We start from the raw sequence: 19483 nt of genomic DNA, 5'->3' as shown, positions 1-19483 counted from the left end.
TCCTGGTTCCAGACAATTGCCATTTATTTTTGTCTCCCTTTATCCTGAGAGAAATTTCACATTACACAAATTAAGAATGTTTTGGGTCAGGATTTCAAAACCGAGTGTAAAAGTGAGGCTTATTTTTATAGCTGTGAAAAGGGCGTAACTGCCAGCTGAAATCAGGCAGTAGTTTATGAGAGGTTAACCTGGAGACAGAGTTCTCTAGAAGGATTCTTAGTATCAGCAGAATGGTCCAGGAAGTGTGCTGGGATTTAGAGAAGAATATTAGGTAAATTAAAGGTCTTTTAGGAATACCGAGCCTTGGATTACTGGCTTTTGTATAGTGAGGATTATAGACAGGTAAGATTTTTCTTGAGAAGAGAATTAGTGTTGGTGTCTCTTCTTGCTAATAAAATCATTCTTCATTCAGCAAAATCATGCTCTATTTGTTGATGTTACTTGTACATGCTGCTGTGTGATGAAGTGAAAGATTTTGAGGGTTTTAGTTTTGCTATTGCAAAATGCATCGATAAGTATGAAAGTGCCATTTAAGTACCCTCCAGTCTCACCTGTCCTAAGAAGCATGGTTTAGAGGAAGTCATACAAACTACTGCCCTTTTTCTAATGTAGATGAGCTTCTCACCTTCATGCATTGCTCACTCAGTGGTATTTTTTCCTCACTAAACAGCAGGAAATGAAAATGGGACATCTTCCAGCTCTCCCCCCTCCCTTACGTCTCCTCCACCTGCACATTCCACGTCACTCTCACCTCCAAGCACCACTAAAGGTAATACTGAAAATTGGGACCACGGCACTGCTACTCTTCTATTTCAGCTGAAGTGACATCTACTTCTATCAAATATTAACTCCATCACTGTTAAAGCAATCTGGTGATTTAGGTTATGTGAGGCCAATTATACTGCAGCAAAATTTGTTAATATGATGAAGACATATGTAGTTTTATTTATCTATTTAAATAAAAGGTGGAAATTTGAAGCATGCGTTTTAGAGAAAGCAATTACAATTCCAGCTACAACATGCTGTTGTTATGGGTTCATGTTTTCCTTATCGACACCCCTTGCCCTTGAGCTCCCAGCTGAGAATTTCACACTGGGCTCTCACAGTGGTACTTACCTGCAGTTACCTCAGGCGCCACAGCGGTATCTGAGGATCTCTGGAAAGAAGGTCCTTCCCAGATCAATAGCATGAAACAAAACAGCCCCAATCAGGTTGTACTTTCTGCAAGCTGCGTGTTAACTCACCCCACTTTAGCTGGTGTTTTCAAACACCTGAAGTCAGTACATCCCCCCACCTGCTAAAGGATTGTCAAATCTCATTGCCACAAAGGCATCCCAGAGAAATTGATAGGAATTTGCTACTTCATGGTTTTGCAGACCTGATTGTAAGCCATGCTCTTGGGATAAATCCAAGCAGGTGTGTTACACGGTCTGTGTAGGAACTGGAGAGCAATGCAAACTTGTTCTTGCCAGTGCTAGAGGGAAGCATTTGATTCAGAAGACAACTGGTAGTCTTTCTGCTTGCAATGAGCTTCTCATGTTCACACATTGCTCACCCAATGATATTTTTTCCTCACTGTTTAGCAGGAGACGAAAATCTGGCACCTGCCAGCTCTCCCCCCTCCCTTACGTCTCCTCCACCTGCACGCTCCACGTCACTCTCACCTCCAAGCACCTCTGAAGGTAACCGTGAAGTCAGGACCGTGGTACTGCTGCTCTTCTGTTTCAGCTGAACCAGCATCTGCTGCAGCCTTCCTGAAACTATGTCGATCCTTCAGGATGCACAGCAGACTCCCTGCTCAAGGAAATGGGACTTCTAATATGGAAAATAACAGCCTACATACATACTTGATGTTTTGGGGGTCTAGTAGTTGCTACTTATCTTTAAATATTACTTTAGAATAAGTGATTCCCTGGGGAAATCTCAGCTGATAGGAGAAAATGTTTCTTTTTAAAAAAAAATCTCATATGGTTGCGTGTGATTCCTTGAAAATGTAATTTACACATTTTCTCTTTGTCTTTTCCAGGAGTTCAGGAAATGGCAAAAACGACTGGTAAGAAACTTTTAATTTACATTAAGAAATTCACTGACACTTTTTTCTGGTTGTTTCTTCTTTCCATTTTCTGTGTATAGTTGTCTTGTGTAACGTGCAATACATATAATGCTTTTTCATTCAGCCCAGTGAAATGAAATACACTGTTTTAAGAGGGAAGAATATCAAACCAGTTTGGTTCTGAGTCATGTACTTGAGTGTAATTTAAAACCTAGCATTTATTATGGAAGATGTGCAGTCCGTGCCATAACAGGTTACGCTTACTGGATGTTCGGTTGCCACCTGTTGTTCTCCCTTACACCACGACCCTTGTGCATTCAGCGTACCTTTGATTGCTCGAAACTCACAGTGCTTCAGTGCAAGAGAGCTCCCAGTGGGGCCATCCTGTGCTGTTTGCAGTTTTGCTTCTTTCTGTGAGTGGGCGGCCTCCGAAACACTAATGAAACCGCTGTACCTCTTGCCACAGGTGTCTTCCCCTCAGACAGCACACACCTCTCCATGCACACAGGCTCCGACCCAGCCACGGGACCCAGCAACTCACCACGCAGCAGCCCTGCTGCCCTCACCACACGCACTCCCACTGCCTTCAGTCATGTTTCATCAGGTTTGCCGACTTCTTTTAGGTGCCACACACTGCCCTCTGAGCTGTAGGGGAAAACTGAGTAATTTAGCCTCAGGGTAGCATTTTCCAGTTTGTGGTTCGTCAAATGGAATAGGTACCTGCAATTCAGCATTTGGCCAGAGCCAAATTAATTATTTTCAGTATCTGGTATCTGATGGCCAAGTCTTGTAGTTACCTTATTAGTATCAAAACTCCTACTACTGTCAACGAGGTTGTTGCCAAAGCAATAATGGGAACGGACCTAAGAGAATAGAGAAACCTGCCCGAGGCTTATAAGCAGGGAGATAAATACTAAGATATAGTAAGTGATATAATGAGCAACGTATCTTATCTGGCAAATAAACATTACTGGATTGCTTGTTTCTGAAAGAACCCAGGCACTGTTCATAATTGTGCTGTACTGTCAGAACACAGCAGAATGTTTTTGTTCCTAGTTCACAGTTACTAAGGTAATTCTTATTCTATTCTATTCTAAGCTGTTGACTCCAATGCAGATTATGCCTAAAAAAAAAAAAAAGAAAGAAAAAAATATCCCTGTACATTTCAAAGATCATTAGTAAATGGTATATTCCTAAAAGTTTGCTTTCTCTTTATATAAAGTATTTTCTCATTTTCTGGATATATGAACGTGATCTTTTTTTTCAGCACTCTTCTCTAACTTACAAAAACCCTAGAAGGAAAAAAAGGGGACAGAGGGAGTGTAGCGTAAAACGTTACTGATGATGTAGCCATATGAAATAGTGAATTTTACTTTTTTAATGTTGATGTATTGTTTATTTCCTTACAGATGATAACAAACCAGTATCCTTGCACAGCACCACCTCACCAGTCAGCATGCCAGCAAGCACTGGGATCATCCCCAATCACACAATAGGTGACAAACTTGCACACAGTTGTCACAATTATGATACTGCAACCACAGAAAATGTGTTAGAATGAGGGAAATAATCTTGATATGTATTTTTTAAGTCATACAAATTAGGTATGCAAGTAGGCACACAACTGCATTAAACTTAAGTTGTTTTTTTTTTAAGGAATATTATTAATAGTTTAAGAGTAGGATTAGAGACACCAAATTTACTGCTTGTCAAGCAAATGAAAAATATCAACTATTTCCATGGTAGGAAAGTGAATCTGTCCAATTACTTGGTCAATATTACTCCCCTCGATACTCATAGAAGTTTGCTCAAGCAGCAAAAAAATGAGATTACATCCACCGACCTGTGCACTTCTCTCTGTTTTCCAATGGCTTCCCTGTTGTTTCACTCAGCACTAATATTTTTTTGGGACCTAATATATGAAGCATTTACATATATTGTTGTTGCAATTGTGCTGTAAGGAATTATTTAGGTCATTGAGGTGTGTGTGTGTTTGAGTAAAGTAGATCCAGGTGTTTGACTCCTATTATCTTCATAACTGTTCTTCAAGAAGCTGTAGGCTGCCGTTAGCTGTCTTCTTTCACAGACTGAGCTTAGCTTCTGCCTGTGGGTCTCCTGCCCTGAGCCATCTTGACAAATCTCCATAGTCCCTCTTAGCTTACCCTCTCATTAGGGGCGCTGCTCAGCCATCCGGTTCCTAGGCCAGAGGGAGGAGATAAATCCAAGGCATTTCTTCTGTGAAGAAAATTAGATATCTGTCTCTTTTGATAGTACTCATACCTTAGTATATTTTAAATAATTGGTTGCAGGATGAAATTCTTTGCGCAAGCTTCTGTACAGATTTTCTAAATACCAGCTCTTAATTTCTTCTGGATATTCCAGTGTAACAATAGCTATAAAACGATCTGTACTCTTGAATTAGTCTGTTTCCAGATACAAGAGTAACTATGCATAAAGTAGATCAATTTTGTTTCTTTGGTGACCTTAGAAACTGTTCGCTTAGGCATTCCATAGCATTCGTATCCCAGCAAACTGCTGTAGCTTATGATACCACTGTGAGAACGTGTGATTTCGGAATATTGTTGTGTAACTTTGTATGCTGAAATGTTATGAAAAAACAGTTTGGTATCATTGGAGAATGACAAAATGCACATGATTAAAATAGCTTGTAGAAAAATTGGTAAGTACGTGGCTGATATATTCTCCCTTTTTCAAATATGAATAGGGTGCTGAATACAATTACTTGTAATGTGTTGAATGAAGAGTACCAGTTTAGACAGTACCAGTTGTCTTCCTCTAATGCTCTGTGAAAATCATACTTGCTGAAGTACACCTTCATTTTGTTTTCTTCTCTTATAGTAAGTCCCTCAGTGACAACTGAAGAACCTTGTGGTAAGAACCAAACCCCTTATTTATCTCAGCCCTGATATTTGAACAAATCACTAAACTCAGCGAAAATTGATCACTAAAACAAATGAGTTACCATTTCAATTTGCTTTATAAACTGTCTCATGCTTCTGAAAGACTTGCATTAAAGTTATTAACAGTTCTGGTCTTCTCATTTTTATTTATAGTTCTGTTGAATTGCCTTTGAACTAGGCTGTCGATGTAAGGGCTGCAGAAGAGATCTTCTTTCATTCAGCTAGGCTCTCTCTAATTTTTCCCCATAATGCCAATGAACACATGCTGCAAACTGCAGTTCATAACTTTAGTAAATCCAAAGCTTGGATATTGGTTTCTCTTTCTTCAAAATGAGAGAGCTGTCCCTTCCCCAGTTTTCAGAAGTGGCTTTTATTGTTTAATGGTTATGAAATGTTTTAAATGAGAAAAACTGAAATTTCTGGACAAACAAAGGATTCAATGTGTCAAAATAAAATATTTCACTTTGAATTAACATTTTAAATTTTAAAAAAAATGTAATTCTGGAATGTTAATCTTTTTAATTCTTTGGTTTTCCTTACTAGAGAATGATTTAAAAGAATATTTTCCTAAGGAAATTTTCTGTTTTAAATATTTTTAAGGTAAAAAATAAAATTAAAAATAAAGCAAGCAATTTTGCTGTATTTTCTGATTCTTTAACACCTGTGATGCTGAGGATACCAGATACCATAAAACATTTAAGAGTCCTTAAAAATTGTCATGAAATGATTGTTTGTTTTTTTATCCTTCTCTTTTAGATGATAATATGTCCTACATCATAGGAAATGGAACAGACGAGAAAAACATGGTTGAAGTTACACTGAATTATCTCAAAAAAAACAGAGAATATGCTATTTGGCTCAGAGATGAGGTGAAGTCACGGGTGAATGTCAGCACCAACACAGCAAAACTTAACATATGCGAAATATATACAGTTAGATCTAACAACTGCACAGACATGAATATAATTATTCCACCTGGTAGGTATAGAAGGGTCTTAGTAATTTCCCTCCTTCCCTCCTTCCCTCCACATGCAGTAATACAGCTTTCATGGATTTCATTGTCTATTTTTGTTTTTACAGAGAATCAGACAGAGGTTTTCTTGTAAAAATATAATTTTTTCATTGTAAAGGAAAAGTGAACTTTGTCTGCATCAGCCATACGCAGCATGGCTAGCAATAACAAGGCTGGCCAGCACCTGAGAGCTACTATCTATGTTGGATGTTTTGTTCATTAAAGTTATTGCTTTTGTTGAATTAAAAGTTTCATTTATGATTTGAATACAACAATTGTTTTTGTCTAATGAATACTTTTTAAATTTCATCTTCTTGTTAAATTCTTTGCATATCGTTTTGTGCCAATTATATCTTCATATTGCAGAACAAATTAACAAATATAAAAGAACAAATCGATATTTAAAGAATCAATACAGCTAATGTCACATTGATATTTAATATTAATCCTTTCTAGATAAAAGCAAGTGTTCTTTAGAAAAGAAGATTGTTGACAGCACATCTGTACAGTTCTGTTTCAAAGACAATACCTCAGATACAGATTGCTCAGGTGCCTGTAATAATGTGAGTGTTAGCTGTGAAGGTAAGACACTTCTAACATAATTTAAAATGCTAATTTATTTATTTATTAAGCAATATAGATGTTGTCTTTGGATGAGACTGGCAGATTTAAATTAATTGTGCCAGAGTGAGGGAAGAGGTGTTCAGAATTTCTGGGGTGGGCAGGTTAGGGACTACCATTCCACACACTGCAGAAGATCTGGGGGAGAGTTCAAGCCCAGACAGCTCATTCCTTGAGTTTACCAGCTGCACAAATTGCAGACTTTTGGAGGTGTTGAGCTCCTGCTTGATGGCCTGAAGGGGAGCTGAGAGCTTGGAAATCTGAGTGTCTCCTGTGAGCTGCTCCCTTGCAGGCTATGTGCGTAGCTGGCTCTGCAGGCTCGTGGATAGCTGAGTATGGACACTCTGTTCTTGGAGCTTGCCAGCCTTGGAGACTGAGAAAACATTGGCTTAAAATAAATGGTGTGGTAAAGAAGATATGCATGCTTCATATCCTCATGGTCTAGAAAAATGCATGATGAGTGTTCTCTTCAATGTTTTTATCAATGACCTGGACACAGGAGTTGAGTGCACAGTAAGAAAGTTTGCAGATGATACTAAACTGGAGGAGCTGTCACTTCCCTTGAGGGTAGAGAGGTCTTGCAGAGAGATCTTGATAGAGCAGAGCACTGGACAATCACCAACTGTATGAAATTTAATAAGAGCAAATGCTGGATTCTGCACATGGGATGGTGTAATCCTAGATGTATATATAGTCTGGGGGACAAGTTGCTGCAGTGCAACCCTCTAGAGAGGGATCTGGGGGTTTTGGTTGATGGTAAGCTCAAAACAGGTCAACAACATGGCCTGGTCACCAAAAAGGCCAACCGTATTGTGGGGTGTGTTAAGCAATATATAGCTAATCACTTGAAAGAAGTGATTGTTCCACTCTACCTAGCATTGGTATGGCCTCTCCTTGAGTACTGTGTGCAGCTTTGGGGTCCACAATATAAAAGGGATATAAAAATAGGAGTGTTAGTGATGGAAAGTAAAGATCTATGCAAATTGAATTGATATAAAAGAACCTAGAACCCAGTCACTTGGGTTCACTAGGTCGTACGCTTTTCTGTTTGGGATATTCTGGTAGTGTACTAAAAATTATGTTGAATAAATATGGTAGAGCAAATCCTAGTCAAGAGGGTATAATATATTTTTAGATATGATTTGATATACTTTTAGATATATGATATACTTTTAGAGTTGTGAAAAATATGGATAAGCCATTTTTGTCTACCTTTCCAGAAACATCTCAGAAATCAAATGGATCTTGCATATTAATGAACAATTTAACACCTGACCGTCCTTACAAATGCAATCACACAGTAAAGTATTTTGGAAATGAGTTTGTCCTCAAATCCTTCAATATAGAAACGGAATATGATGGCAAGTATAATACTTAATTTTGCTTTGCATTCCACATATTTCTAGAAACACCCATTACAAATCCCACTGTCTGTGCTTCCTGGAGGATGAAGTTAAATTTTGAGCAGCATGCTCAGCCAGTCTCAGGTTCTCCTCCAGCTCTTATCACCCCATCTCCTGTGCTTACGGTAGTTCTTTGACCACAGTCAGTTGTCCTTTCTCCCTCCAACCCCAGACTCAGACCTGCAGTCTCAAGCCTTCCTTGCCTTCCCTAAGAGACTGTGACTTTTTATTTTTAAGGATGAGAAAGTGACAAAATGTAAGCAATTTTCAATGAAGATGAAGACAAAAGAAAAAAAAAAGTGCAGCCCTAGAGAAAAACAAGTATCAAATTCTTGCTTGTGAAGAAATATGATAGAATAATTGCAAAGAATGTCTCCAGATAAAATGATAAAGTCTTATACAGCATTGTCCTTGGAAATGGCTTAGCATTATTTTATAAATTAAACAGAAAATCACCTTAAATCAAGTAACCTGCAAAGAAAATTTCGGGATAGAAATTTAAAGTTGGTTAAAATTATAAGGAAATCAAAACAATGTATAATAATTGGAATTGTTGAATAATTTTAGTAAGATGTGATATTGCTGTATTCACCTATATCCTAAATCAATTAAATTTATGAAATTACTCTAATTTGGTGCTGTTATATGTACTCTATAATTGTATATAATTTCTCTGAATGAAATAGACTATGCAAAATCTTATGGTATTGCTATCTTGCTTTAATATCCAGTGAAATTGAGTTTAATTAAAGTAGATATAAAAAGGAATATTTTTTCATTTTCTTTCTAACTTTTCCCTCCCATCCTTTTTTTTTTAAAACAACAAAACAAAACAAACAAAAAAACAGCTCCAGAAGCACCAGAAAATCTTACAGTAAAAATTTGTAACAAAAGTGTAACAGTTAAGTGGAGACCACCTAGCAAGACTTCAGAGACTCTTATATGTGGCTATACTGTAAACTGCAATGGCACTGATAACAACAGTAAGTATATCCTCTGTTGGTACAAAATAATTCCTCACATGTTTTAATATTTAGTGGGCACCAAGCATGATGCAGTGTCCAAACATACTGGAATTTCTTAAAAATGTCCAGTAAAAACAAGAAATTATTATTATTGTTGTTGTTGTTCTACAAACCTTTTTTAAAAGTTTCTTTACTTTGAGGTTGCTCCAATTCAACTATGTGGTTATTCAGTTTATCGTTTCAGGACATCACTGTCATCCTTCATTTCTCAAGTATCTGGTATTAAAATGTGACAAGATCATCAGTTGCCTGATCAGTTTTTAGAAAGGTGTTGTCTGCCTCAGAAAATGCACCTATAGCTTGCTCATTTATTCTCAGAGAAGATATATTCTCATCTAAAAGTTTTAATTTTTCATAAATCGGAAGTTTGTGGGGAAGTGGAATAATTTTTCTAGGTGAAAACTTTTTTTTTTTTTTTTTAGAAAGTTTAAGGACAATTAATACAAAAACTTTTAGCAGTTATCTTCCCTTAGGATTTTTTTCCCTGTTTCAGCTTAACATAATAAGCTTGGTGGGTTCTAGTAAAGCAACACTGAACCTATTTATTCCTCCAAGAATGACAACAGGAACTAAATTTCTAAGAAGAACTATGGATCTGTGTACACTTACCGAAATGGTGGGAAGAGCAGAAAGGGAGCTGCCTTCTGTGTAACATTAATGTATGTAAAAGTCAGGGGGTCCTAAGTACAGAGGGTGGCATATTCATGCTTACAGAGGTAAAGCCAGGTACTTGTCTTTTACTAAGCATTCTCTCCTTTCATATGTGCTGTTTCTGTGGTCAGTCTGGCTTGGCCAATGTAGGAGACTAGGTAGTATGCTTGGGTGTGAGGAGGTCTCATCTGAAGCAGCTGTGCTTCATGGAGACATCGAAAAGCCATTGCTCCTCAATTCTCCAGACCACCAAAGCCCCAGTTGCGGTGTTGGTAGTAGCTTTGCTCATGCTGCTCCTCAAACAATACCTTTCTGTCCTGCTTGCCACCACTGAAAGCAGATGGCATCTCCTGCATCACTACCAGAACAAGCTTGTCCAGTGTGCAGAGTGACTTCAGACATTTATCTAGTAACCTCTTCCCAAGCTGAACAGTTTTCACTTTTTTTTATAGTTTCGTGATACTTGAAAGTATCAGCCTCTCTTTGTCTATGTGCCTTATGTTAGTTTTTAATTATGCTTGTTTTAATGACATACTGAGGATGTAAAACAAAACAAAACAAACAAAAAACGTCAACTTCCTCCTTGTGTATTTGGGGAATATATATATTCTTCTTCCTGAGCCTTCATTCCTTCATTTAGCGTTAATGAGCAAGACAAACCAACCAAGCCTCTTTAGGACAAAGTAATTAAAATGGAAGTACACAACAGTGGTTTTAGGTAGCTCTGATGAGGTGAAAGAGTTTCTGTGCTCCTAACATATATATCTATATCTCTTTTTTTTTTTTTTTTTGAAGTGACAAGTGATGAGACTGAGTTTACTTGTGAAGGATTAAGACCTTATGCCAAATTTAATGTGTCTGTAGCTGCATATATATGTAGCAAACATAAGAAAATTGTGGGAGAATATAGCAAAACCAATTCTACAACAGAACCAGGAGGTAAGTTTTGTTTGCTAACTGTTATGGACAATGTTGACCCTAACACGAGAAATATGTACTTTCTTATTGTACTTTACATTTTTATAGATGTTATTACTACTACTCAATAAACTGATTAACATTAGATTTTTTTCACTAACGTTTATATCATTAACTTCTAATCATTTAATTTTAATCTATTTTTAATTTATTCATTTACTGTTTTTATCTATACTAGATTTTTCAAAAAAAATCTGCATTCATTTGGAATTTTTTAGAAGACTTTAGAAAGCTTTATGTCTTCATGTAAAGAGAACATTCAAATTAAGCAAAAAGAGAAAGAGAAACATCTTTGTGGAATGAAAGCTACAAAGATGTGCGGAACGTACCTTCTATTCTGTAGCTGCCTGGTTGCTCTCAGCAGACCTGCATGGCCAAGGATACACCAATACTAATGTCTGTACTGTGTTTCAGTTAGTTTGGGTGTACATATGCGCAGTCAAATTCTAAGACTCCTCATTAGGTTATAGACAAAAAGCATACCTAGCATTGTGCTGTCAGAAAGGTCTGTCCTCCATGGGAAGACTATCCCCTTGGCCAGGATTCCTTGTTTCACATACATGTTCTGTCAATATAACTACAAGAAGAGCTGAAAAAATACAGATTTTAAAGATATTTCCTGATTTACTGATGCAGACATTACTACTTCCTAATTTATTGTTGCTGTTTAATTAGTTCGTTAGTTTTGGGGGGGGGGGTGTTGCAGTTATTTTAGTGGTTTTTTTGTTGTTGTTCCTTTTTATCTTCAGATGTAGGGGCTCTTACTGTTCTCATTCCTTCTTTGAGAAAAAAAAAATAAAAAAAATCATGTTTGTCTAATTTCTTCCAGTACTTTTTTTAGCTCTAGTTCCACCACCTCTAGGCTCATCTAATATAGAGGTACAGCTACAGGGAAACTATGATGATTTATACCTGCTAGGATAATAAATTAATATTTTCTTTATTGCACTGAATAATCAAAAATTACTTTTTAGTGAAAAATAAAATGTTATTTTTGTGCTAGTGATGGTAGGCTTTTTATGTGTGTGTGTGTGTGTGTATGTTTTTTGTTTGTTTTTTTTTGTGTTTTGTTATTGTTGTTTTCCTAATATTAGGAAAAAATAAAAATCTTTCATTGCTTTTAGCACTTCTGTAAAGTATGTAGAGTTGGATATATAAGAACGCTAAATCTGACTGCTATTGTTATTAAAGTTGTTTCACTAAGTCTTTGGGAAATAGTTCTGGCAGACTATTCTTTTGAATTTTGAATCCTATATCTCTTTGGAATATACAGAGCTTTTGCATCCAGTTTTAAATATTATCCATGAAAACAGTGGAATTTCCCTATTACTCTGGGTCACTGGGCTAACACGTTTTAGATTCTATTTGGAACAATATGGAGATCAAAATTATCACCTGAAACCCCATAGGGAAACAAATAAACAACCGGTAAATGAATGGATTGATAATGTAATATATTTGATCTGAGACTTAACTGTAACCAAAACTGAAAAATATACTTTATTTTTAAACAGTCCTAATATCAGCACGATGATCCTTTTTTTTTTCTTTCTTTATGATTATCTAGTATGAGCATATTTGCATTTTGGAGACCCCACTTTCTGGGGCTATACTCATATTTTAATACCTCGGGTGGAGATTATGTTCCATGACACAAGTTTAAGGGTCTAGAAAATCAAAACAAAACAAAAAACCACACAGTTCTCGTATTTTTTGAGGAAGTAACACTTTGCTTGCCTTCATGAATTAATGGTATTAAACATTCTCCAGGTGATACAGCAGCAGATAACATGATCAATCTGATACTGCAAGGGTTTTATTTCTTGAAGAGGAGAATATATCATTAGAGCTCAACTCCTTGGGACTAGAAAAAATGACATTGTGTAAAATATTTTTCTGTCCTCAACAAACACATTCCCTCAGGAAATGCCCACTTTCTCCTCGCCACAGCTTTTTCAGTAGCATGCTGAGTAGGAAATTCACAGACTTGCCCTGTGCATAAAAATGCACACCACCACCCACCCATCCGAGTCGTATGTCCTGCTAGCTCCTAGATGAAATCTGCTCATAAAGCCACACACAGCTTAACTCTTCATATGAAGAAAGAAACAACTGCACTTTTTTTTTTTTTTTTTTTTTTTTTTTTTTTTTTTTAATATAGTGCCTTGCAAGTTGAAGGAATTTTGAAGAAAATTTCTGCGGTGGCCTTCTACTGAGATGTGGCTAATAAAGCTACGTTATGCTGAAGGTTATTTACTTTCTGACTTTCTGAAAGGGTTAAAAAACTTTCAAGGAAAGATCCCGTGTCCCCATTCTCAAGCCCTTTTGGTGCAACATACAAAATCAGAGCTAGGAAACAAATTAGCCTTAGCAGATTTATAATCATTAAAAAGTAAAAAGTTTCTGTTGTTTTTTAGGCCAGTTTTAGGACAAGGTGACACTTGAAGCAAAAGAATACTTTTGCAAAATACAGCAGTAAGTTCTGATAGGAAAATCAAGTTACAGCAGCTTTGAAACTTAGACACTGACTTATACTGAAAATTTTGTTTGTTCCCATGTTTTGTCTGTTGTCTCATGTTCCTGAAATGAGAAAGTGATGTCAGTAGCAAGAGGTGAAGTTGCCATCTTATTATCTCTGGCAGCTTGACTGTTGCTAGAGTTCTGGTCCTCCCAGCTGTTTCAGCTCCCCTTTACAGCTTTTCCAGCTTGGATAAGGCTATGATTAACCCAGCATTGATTTTATTTATCTATCTTGTTAAATTGCGACTGAAATTTTTAACGAAGAAATTGTTTGACATTATTAAGAGAGAAGATAACAAATAGACACGAACACATGTGGTTATTAAAATATTTGGTTTCAAATTATGAGAATGCAAGGAGTAACACATCTTTTATAAATAGTACCAGATCCAGTGACTGATGTCCGTCTACGTCTGGAAGATGATAATGTCGTCAACATTACCTGCAAAAATCAACAAGTGTACGGGAAAGAAACACAGTTTCTATTATCCTGGAATGCTGGAAAAAGAAATGAAAATACATGTGCTTTTCAAATACGAGATCTCTCATACTTGACAAATTATAGCTTTCATGTGAGTAAGCTTATGAAGCTAAACATCTAAAAAAAACTATATTTTCATTGTTTAGGTGTATTATACTTGATCTTTGAGAAAAAGGCAAATATAGTGAATCTGTAGGCCAGAGATGTAAAGAAGTAGCTGTTACTTATGAAATAAAATGTCTCTGCATATGTTTCTAGCCATATCAATCAATTCCTTATGTGCTATTCCATATAAGTTCTGCCAGCATGAAAAGTACAAGCTGAATAGCATGGGACGGAGAGAAATTTGGGTGTCTTAAATGTATCTGATATTACAATGTTTAAAACACATTTAATGAATATCTGGTTGTCATTTCTATCAAAGAGAATAAATATGGAACTTAAGTCTTGAGATCATTGCTCTGAAATTAATTGTTCAAAATTTTTCATTGTACATTGTTCTTCAGCTGTCCCTAATGCTTTAGGGACTAGTTATCATAATGCAGTTTGGATTCTTTTTGTGACATGTTCTTACATCAGCCTTTCACAAACCTGCCCATGTATCCATCTTAAATATATCATTCTCTGAGTTCCCTGTTTACAGGCTTCACTTTCCTGGAGGCTTCCTGCTATGTTGTCGTCTTTTAGGCATTTCATCCTTTTGGCTTTTGTTTGCGAAGCCAGTGGCCTTGTGTCCATCCCTTAATGTGGACAATTGGAATATTTCTTTTTGTCTTGACAGCTTCTCTCAGGAAACATTAGGTTAGAAAGTAACTGGTAGGAATGACAGAGTTTTATTACTCTTAGGAACCAGTTTCACTCATTCTCCTCCTTTTTTAAAAAATCTTTTTCCCCCCTTCATGTCTTCCTGAGGAATGCACTGTCAGAGAGCTTTTGTAGTCTAAACTTTGTTCTGAGCCTTTGTCAATATTTCTCCTACAGATTATGATCAGAAAGCTATGTATTTGGAAAACAAAGATGATCTCCAATAGGAGCAAAAATATTTATGTCCCCTGTAGCACAAACCACACACCCGTGTAGGCCTTTCTCCACAACTTGCAGCAAGCAGCTTGTCTGACAAGAAGTTGGCTTCCAGTTGTCTCAAAACACTGGTTTGTGCTTTGAACATATTTTGCCCAATTCTTACTGGAGAAACCAGGGAAAGCCTTATGGCCTTAGATAGCAATGAAAAGATTCTGGGTCAAGTTAGGAGAGGCTCAAGAAAAACAGGTCTCCTGTGAAAGCTGGCAGATGTCACAATTTCCTTCTGTCTACTTGCTGAACCGGTCAGGGAATAAACAAAAGGGTACCCTCAACACTCTTTGGTTTAGTGAGGTTTTGACTCTGCTGCAATGGTTTTCTGGCTTTTGCAGTTGGAGAAGCTTCTTGCTATATATATATTGTATATATATACAACAACAATGTATATGTTGTTGTTGTTGTTGAGATGCATCTGATTTTGATTTTGTAAACTGTCTCTCCTCTTGCACTAACATTTTTATTCAGTCATAAACGTATTTCTGGATCTAGATCTTGCTGTAACGTAAGTGGAAATATGAGATGCACTGTAAAGGGCTGTATGAAGATTGACAACAGATCATGCTGTCAGTGAGGTTTATTCTTTGAAAATAGATGGATGTATTTCAAAGACCCATAGTTCTTTGCTTTTGAAAACAAATTATGCAGGCATTTTACTTGCTATATCTTAACATTTTTATTATTCTCACCCGCTGCATGCAGATCAGTGTGTATAATGGCAAACATAAAGGAAACCCAGTAATTCAGAGTATAAAAACCAGATGTAAGTAAATAAATATGGCATTTTTACTTTTTGTCTTTAGCATAGTATAGAGTAATAGTGTAAATTGTGAATTCTATTACAGTTGTTTCTAAATAAAAATCCAATCTGCCTATTTTTATAGTTATATATAAAAAATATATCTGCATTCAAAAAAAAAAAGAGTATCCTCCTTCAGCATTAATGTAATGAATGATGTTGACAAGTCATCAAACATGACTCAGAATAACTACATAGCTGTGGCTTCTTCAGGAAACGTTCTAATGTGATTAGAAATTCATTCTTCTGACTTATATTATTCACTTTAGAATTATTTTCCTGTGTTCAGATACTGTGTTTCAGGAGCTGAACATGTGTGAGTTGTCAGGGATTCCCCACTCCCATGGAGTTCGTGTGTCCAATGCCAAAAATTATGAGAAAGTCCAAGTATTGTAGACATGGGAAGTACTGTAGACAAGAGAAATAAATAAATAAGAATTTTATTTATTACTTATCTCAAGTAACTTATACACCTGGAAGGCTTTTTCCATTGCATCTTTTTGGGAACTTTACCTTCACATCTGCCATTGGAGTCTAACCAACAGTAAGGGTCACAGGGAACCTGTCATTGATGCTCCCAAATGAGAAGGCCTGTTTTGAATTCAATTCAAAATGACAGCTGAGTTAAAGAAATTGGATAAAAGACATTTTTGTTTGAAGAATATGTTACTGAAGTGTCCTTGTAGCACTGGCAAGAGCTGAAAGGAAAAAAAAAATTAAAAAGAGGTAAATTAATAAATTAATTTAGGAACAGATCTTTTTCTGACCAAATACACAAAACTTCACATATTATTTCGTATAACGAGTAACTGATTACAGGATAATTCAGTCCTACAGCTGGGCAGTCTGCACTTCTTGGCTGAGCTCCTGGGGCTGGGGATGAGACACTGCATTCCCTCTGTCACACAGTGTGACAGCCTTGAAAACCAGGAGCAGCTGGCAGCTCCCCTGCTCACATGTACAGCTCACGCAGACCATGTCAATGCCAGGCCAGTGAGTGAGATGTAGCATCTCAACAGGTGGACATGAAGAACTTAAGTGAAAGTTTTGTTAATGAAAAAGTTCTCTCCTTGTCAGTGAGCTTGGCATTTTTTAACTTTTAAATAACAAACCTAAATTCAATATTTAAAAATAATTGCTTAGTTCTTTTCATCAAAAAACAAACAAATGAAAAAAAAACTCGAGGCTGGTTCTGTATAGAGATTTTTTAAAAACAAGGAGAGAAAAAAAAAGTATGTTTTATGCTCTTAATTATTTATTTGAAAAATAATATATATTTTTTTCTTTTCCTGTCCCTAGATAACTCTAGGGCCCTGATCATATTCTTGGTGTTCTTGATTGTTGTGACATCAATTGCTTTGCTATTGGTTCTGTATAAAATCTATGACCTTCACCAAAAAAAGCTTAGGTAAGCTTCATATTTCTCTCCATTCCTTATAAAAATGTTATTTTTTATTTTTTATTTTTTATTTTTTCAATGATATTTCACAACAGGTAGTGCAAAAGTGTTAGAAGTTTCGTATTTCACTAATACATGGAAAAGACATCCTTTCTTCTTTTCATCCTTTCAAAAAAAAAACAAACAGCCTCAAAATCGCTCTTGGTGGTTTGTCTGGCAATGTAAATACAATGAACGAGATTTAAAATCTCTCTAGTGTACCTTTTTTCAGGCCACAGAAGAATTATTCTGTCAGAACAATATGCTTTGTTAGTACTTTTGTGAAAAAATATTCATAAGTATCTGCAAAACCTTTCCTTCATAAAGTAAGTCAAAAGTATTAAAAATAATACACACAAAGTGGCCAGCAGGTGTAGGAAGGTGATTGTCTCCCTCCACTCTGCCCTTGTGAGGTCCCATTTGCAGTGCTGCTTCCAGGTCTGGGGCCCCCAGCACAAGAAGTATGTGGGGCTGTTAGAGCAGGTCCAGATGAGGGCCACAAGATCAGAGGCCTGGAGCACCTCTCCTAAGAAGAAAGGCTGAGAGAGCTGGGGCTGTTCAGTCTGAAGAGAAAGGTCTGGGGAGACCTCTTTGAAGCTTTTCAATACTTAAAGGGGACTTATAAAAAAGATGGAGAGAAAATTTTGCTTGGGCAGATGATGATAGGACCAGGGGCAACGGTTTTAAACTAAAAGATTTAGATTAGATGTTAGGAGGAAATTCTCACTCAGAGGGTGGTGAGGCACTGGAACAGGCTTCCCAGAGAAGTTGTGGATGCCCCATCCATAGCAAAGTGTTCAAAGCCAGGTTGGACGAGGCAACCAGAACTAGTGGGTTCTCTGCCCGTGGCAGAGGGTTTGGAACTAGGCGGTCTTCAAGGTCCCTTCTGACCCAAGCCATTCTATGATATGATTCTATGAAAATTATGCAAGCAGTAAGACTCTTTGATGCAGCTCCCTTGTTTCTCCCCTGTGATAGCGCTAATTGTAGGGCAGGGATCCCAAGCTCCTCTGTACAGGGTCTGTAAGTCCTAGCTGTGTCATTTTTATTTCATAAAGAGCTTGTAATGCTGTCTGTTTACTGAACAGTCTTGTTCATATATGAAACTGTATTTATTTAACTCATTATCAGATATGTCTTACTAGTCAAAGCTTTTACAGATGCTTTTGCTTTTTTACAGCAATTCTTCTGAAGACATCAGCCTTGTAGGAGGTGAGTATCTACATATTTAGCAGGTGGAAATAAAATTAGTCACGTCTTACTGCCACTTTTGGATTGTTTACATTCTAGGTTTTATATGTAGATTACAGATATTGACATGATAAAACCTACTTTAGAGAAAAACAAACAAAACACACATTCAGTATTTCTCTACATATTGAAATATTGAACTTCAAATATATTCCGGAAGTATTTGTACTTAAATTAACTCAAAGTTTATCAGTTTGAAAACCTGATATTATTTCATTAAAAAAAAAAAAAAAGTTACCCCAGATTTCCTGTTTCCCTATACCTTCTTAAAATCAAAAATTTTAACATAAAGCAGTACTTTATCACTGTAAAATTTTGAAGGCTTTCGAATTCCAAAGACTGAAACTAAGCATAATGTGTAGCTTTTTGTACAGGATTTCAAAGCTTATGAAGACAAACTGAATAAGTCAATACCAGAAAGCTTCAAGAAAACATCTTTTATTACATTCAAGCCCACAAAAATTAATTACATTAAATTGGAAGTAATACTGCGTTGATATCCAAATCCATTTGCTCAGATACACATAATTGTTTAAACAATCTTTTAAATGGAACTGAAAAATCAACAGATGTCTAGTTAGAGATGTTAAGCCTTGTTCAATCATTATTATCAAAGATAGTACAGATTATTACAGCTCAGAATAAGTTGGAGAAAATTAGGAAAAGTAGGCAACATTTATTGTTATATTTCAAAAGAAATGTTAAGCAGGTTGTTTGTATAGTAATCCATTTAAACATTGCCAGGAAATGATTAGAACTAAAGTACACCTCCATAATTATTGTGGGTGTTTGGGCTGTCTGTTGCTGTGACCCAAGTATGACAATTGCCACTTTGTGCAAAAGTGCTGTTCATGCAAAGTCCCTGCATGTGGCCTCCTCCTGATGCGTCCACAATTCCACAGCTGAACAAGGTCTGTTATTCCCAGGACCTGTTTGCTTGTAGATTGTCTGGGGAATAACAGTTTTTGAAAAATAAATATACTCAATTGAAATAACCGGGTTCATCCTTTTGTTAATTTAACTGACAATTTGAGAAGCACATTACATTACTGATATGTAGTTTACATTTTAAAAAACAGTAAAAATAAATGTTCAACATATTTATACAGTTAAAGATGATGAAAGACAGCTTCTGAACATAGAGCCAATACCTTCTGAGAAATTGTTGGAGACATATAAGAGGAAGATTGCTGATGAAGGAAGACTTTTCTTGGATGAATTTCAGGTTTGTCATTGGCTCAATATATACCACA

The 19483-nt window shown here is 36.4% G+C and overlaps 1 protein-coding gene across 1 annotated transcript in view; it reads left to right on the top strand.

Annotated features, from left to right (window-relative positions):
• The window catches only part of PTPRC (protein tyrosine phosphatase receptor type C), a 61571-nt gene that overhangs the window by 31039 nt on the left and 11049 nt on the right, over positions 1–19483 (top strand). Inside the window, exons 2-16 of the mRNA XM_050712242.1 lie at positions 671–769; positions 2027–2053; positions 2520–2657; positions 3463–3549; positions 4913–4945; positions 5731–5952; positions 6443–6568; positions 7828–7968; positions 8859–8993; positions 10482–10625; positions 13566–13756; positions 15445–15505; positions 16841–16949; positions 18160–18191; positions 19340–19455. Of these exons, the coding sequence (XP_050568199.1) occupies positions 671–769; positions 2027–2053; positions 2520–2657; positions 3463–3549; positions 4913–4945; positions 5731–5952; positions 6443–6568; positions 7828–7968; positions 8859–8993; positions 10482–10625; positions 13566–13756; positions 15445–15505; positions 16841–16949; positions 18160–18191; positions 19340–19455 (1661 nt within the window). The remainder of the gene's footprint in view (positions 1–670; positions 770–2026; positions 2054–2519; positions 2658–3462; positions 3550–4912; positions 4946–5730; positions 5953–6442; positions 6569–7827; positions 7969–8858; positions 8994–10481; positions 10626–13565; positions 13757–15444; positions 15506–16840; positions 16950–18159; positions 18192–19339; positions 19456–19483) is intronic.

This window comes from Cygnus atratus, chromosome 8 (assembly GCF_013377495.2).
Source record: "Cygnus atratus isolate AKBS03 ecotype Queensland, Australia chromosome 8, CAtr_DNAZoo_HiC_assembly, whole genome shotgun sequence".
Classification (NCBI taxonomy): Eukaryota; Metazoa; Chordata; class Aves; order Anseriformes; family Anatidae; genus Cygnus; species Cygnus atratus.
This window is presented reverse-complemented; position numbering and strand designations above follow the sequence as displayed.